At 34.2% G+C, this 3,882-nt stretch overlaps 1 protein-coding gene across 1 annotated transcript; it reads left to right on the top strand.

Annotated features, from left to right (window-relative positions):
• Positions 1 to 2,506: 2,506 nt before the first annotated feature.
• LOC136209558 (anthranilate N-benzoyltransferase protein 1-like) lies at positions 2,507 to 3,882 on the top strand. Its single transcript, XM_066001055.1, has 2 exons — positions 2,507 to 3,006; positions 3,075 to 3,882. The coding sequence occupies exons 1-2, from the start codon at positions 2,542 to 2,544 to the stop codon at positions 3,729 to 3,731; spliced, it is 1,122 nt and encodes a 373-aa protein (XP_065857127.1). The 5' UTR covers positions 2,507 to 2,541; the 3' UTR covers positions 3,732 to 3,882.

A 3,882-nucleotide genomic window follows, 5' to 3' on the forward strand; every position in this document is an offset into this window, starting at 1 on the left:
CAAAAGTTAAAAATAAGATAAGAGATGAGAAATTAGAGGATATGTATGGGTGTGTTTGATTTTTTTTTTTTTTTTTTTTTTATTTTGCTGTAACCTCTAGAGGGCGAGCCTTGGCGCAACGGTAAAACGTTGTTGTCGTGTGACCAGAGGTCACGGGTTCGAGTCTTAGGAGCGGCCCAATACACCCTTGTGGTGGGACTCCTCCCCGGACCCTCGCTCAGCATAAAGAGGGTCTATGTATTGTAATTTGATTTTGAAAAGGTTAAGGCAGTGATGCATTCAGAGAAATATGAGTGTCAGAGTAATGTTTTCAATGGAATAATATATTCCGAAAATTTCAAAGATAGTCCTTCTAAATACAATTCAGTCCTTACTAAATATTAATTTTACTCCTATTTTCAACAAAGTGGTATCAGACACAAAATTGAGAGAGTTTATTCTTCCGCGAAATACTATATTTTTTCTTAAATTGAGTGTTTAAGAGATCCTATAAAAAATGGTAGGCAGTTCCAACATCTCTTTCCACTACCCTCAACTCACGAAAACCAATTATGCAAGTTGGTGCATTCGAATGAAGGTAATACTCGGTTTTCAAGAGGTTTGGGACATCGTTGTAAAAGGCTACCAAGTTCCAGCAGACGAGTCAAGACTATCCCAGGCAGAAAAAGATGTTCTGCAGAAAAATTGAAAACGATCAAAGGACGCTTACTGTCATCCATCAAGGCTTGGATGAATTAATGTTAGGGAAGGTAGCTGAGACTACAACCTCCAAACAGGCATGAGACATTCTATGAGTGTCTTTTCAAAGTGAAGAAAAAGTTAAAAATGTACGTTTGCAAATGCTAAGAGGAGAATTTGAGACGATGAGGATGAAGGGGACGTGGAAGAAATCAGGGAAGAGGTGACAACAGCTACAACAACAACAACAAAAGAAGCACTCAATCCACACAAGGTGGAGGACAAGGATATGGGTGTGGACGAGGAAGAGGAAATTGTAAGCCGAATGAAGGTCGCGATAAATCTAGCGTTCAATGTTACAATTGCTCGCAGTAGAATGTTGGAGTCCCCTAAAGAGGAGGTAGAGGAGACAGCCAATAATATTCACAATGAGGAAGTAACAAGCACTGTTTTACTTATCTATGAAGGAGAATGAAGCCGTGAAAATAACATATGGTATTTTTGTTGAAACATAATTTCCACACTAATTTTGATTATGACAAAGTAAAACATTAAAATTAAATATTGATTTATTTGGACTAATGTGTTTGTTAAGTGTATGTATGATTAATTGTAATTAAGAAAGGAATATAGAAATTTACAAATTTAGGGAATCAATCTACTATTATAGACAAGTTCAGGGAGCTGGTTATGTGTTAAGCCTAAAAAATACTTATAGTTTTATTAATTTACAAATTCAAAACTTATTTGGAGTAATTTGCAAAGTTGGACATTTTTAATTCTAGGATAAATAGTCACGATAAAATGTCTGAATCTACAAACTGCACAAACCATAAACTTCTATTTCTAAATTTTTAAATCACAGGATGCGTTTGAAAAAAAAATATTAAACCACAATATTTAATATTATTCTTTATCCTATGAAATATTAGAAGATTTGTACTTTTCGTTACTAATATATGTTAACATACCTCAAAAAATATTAATATCTATATTAGATCACCTGGTTTAGAAGCCACCTGGGAAATTTCTCCAGAAACCACATTTATTCGATATGTTAATAAAAGGCTACTAAAATGAGTATTGTATTTGTACGTGATTATATATGATATAAATGATGAAAAATAATAATAAACGTGTCAAGTAGATTATCTCTGTAAATTGTATTATCGTATCAGAAATTGACAGTATTATTATATTGATTTGGACGATATACTCTTCTTTGATTAGTCAATAAGTCACTAAAATTGAGAGAGGTGTCTGATGAGCTGAAAAATTAGATAACCTATAAAAAAAATCATTGAAATTTAAAAAGTACCCCAAGATAAATATTCTGATTTTTTTTTTTTTTTGGTAGTAACAAGGGAAAATAACATAATCAATTGCTAAAGTGTTTTTTAAATAGATTTAGAAAAACTCATCCATTATTCTTATTGTTGTCTTCTCAATGTTTTAATTTATATCCAACGGCTAGGGGGTCATAATTATATTTCCTAAGAAGGATAATTGAATGTATAATACTAGGTACTCCTTTTGTCCTATAAAGATATTACATATATTTTCATGATTTGAAAATGACACCTATATATTTTCTTCAAAAACATAAATATCTGAGGCCCTCTCTGGTTGCCTCATCTGCCATCTCCCAAACAAACAAACTCATTGAAATCCATTTCATAATGAAATGAAAATGAAATGTTCTAATTAATTGAAAACATAGTACTGTACTAATTGTCATTTCACATTTTATTAACTAAATCCAACAAAAAAACAGCCACTATAAATACCATACAAGATGTCCTTCCATCTTCACAATTTACAACTCAAATATCCAAGAAAACAAAACATAAGAAAGAAAGAAAGATGGCAAATGTCAATGTTGTCCCAAAGTCCCAAATAGAGGCTATGCAAACAGTTCCACCCTACAAAGTGACTCATCCCAGACAGATTTTGAAAGTTTCATCCGAAGACTCAATTGGTTCTTCCATTTTCAAGGCTGCTGTCAACATTATCCTCTTCTGTGATAAGGAAGCTGATGCTGATGACGATTCAGGATGGCATGTCGCTGGCTGGATTAAGGAGTCTTTAGGCAGAGCTCTCAAAGATGAGCCTCTGCTCAGTGGTCGTCTAAGAAGAGGTGAAGATGGGCATGGTGATCTCGAGATTGTCTCTAATGACAGTGGTGCCAGGCTTTTTGAAGCTACCATTCCTATTACTTTGCTAGATTTCCTTGCTTTGGAGGATGTTGAAATGGCTGAATCTCAGCTTGTTTTCTGGAAGGACATTGATGAACTAATTCCTCAGTTTTCTCCACTCTTTTATGTTCAGGTTAGTCTAATTTCGTGTCTGTTTGGTTCTTCTTTTCGTAGTTTTTCTAATTTTAGTATTACTCGCAGGTGACTAACTTCCAATGCGGCGGATACTCAATTGGGATAAGTTGCAGCCTTCTGTTCGCGGATGTGTTAATAATTGATAATTTCCTTCAAAAATGGGCAAGGATTCATAGAGATATCGTGTCGGAAACTAAAAAACTCCCCACGTTTTACCTCCCAAAACTCAAGGCACCTAGCGTAAATCTAAATTCCTTGTTTCCGTCTACAACTAGAGAGAGATTAAACCAAACTGTGATTTATAAAATCAGCAGTACTTCTGAAATGGTTGATTCGAAAGAGAATGTTGCGTTGGTTTGCCTTGAGAAAACAGAGAAACAACTTGGGGCTGGTAATAATAAGACTTCGTCTGAATTTGCTCTTCTGGTGAAAGAATCTCCAAAGGTAATGAGGGCTCAGAATTGGAAGAAAGAAGAGATTGGAAAATCTGATACGGAAAATGATGGAGTTATTATATTAAAAACATCGTATTTGAATGACTATATGAGGATAAATGACGTTTCTTTTAGAGAAGGGAGTAAACCAGCAATGGTATCTTATTGGATTGGTACGGAAAATGGAGCTGTGCAGACTATTGCGATTCCGTCTTATGATAAGTTGGGCGATCCTTCGCACCTCAATGTTATAGTCACAATCCCTTATGAAAATGAGATTGTTAATTAATTACCAGTTAATTTTCTGGGAAGTGTGTGTTATATAGTACTATTATTTGTATGTTTAAATCCAAGAAAAGAAAGAGAGAATGTGTGTCTGTTAGAATGTTTTCTAAGATAATCGTTATCAATGTAATTTCCATTAAATGGTGAAAATTTGT

Source organism: Euphorbia lathyris, chromosome 1 (assembly GCF_963576675.1).
Source record: "Euphorbia lathyris chromosome 1, ddEupLath1.1, whole genome shotgun sequence".
In the NCBI taxonomy this organism is placed as follows: domain Eukaryota; kingdom Viridiplantae; phylum Streptophyta; class Magnoliopsida; order Malpighiales; family Euphorbiaceae; genus Euphorbia; species Euphorbia lathyris.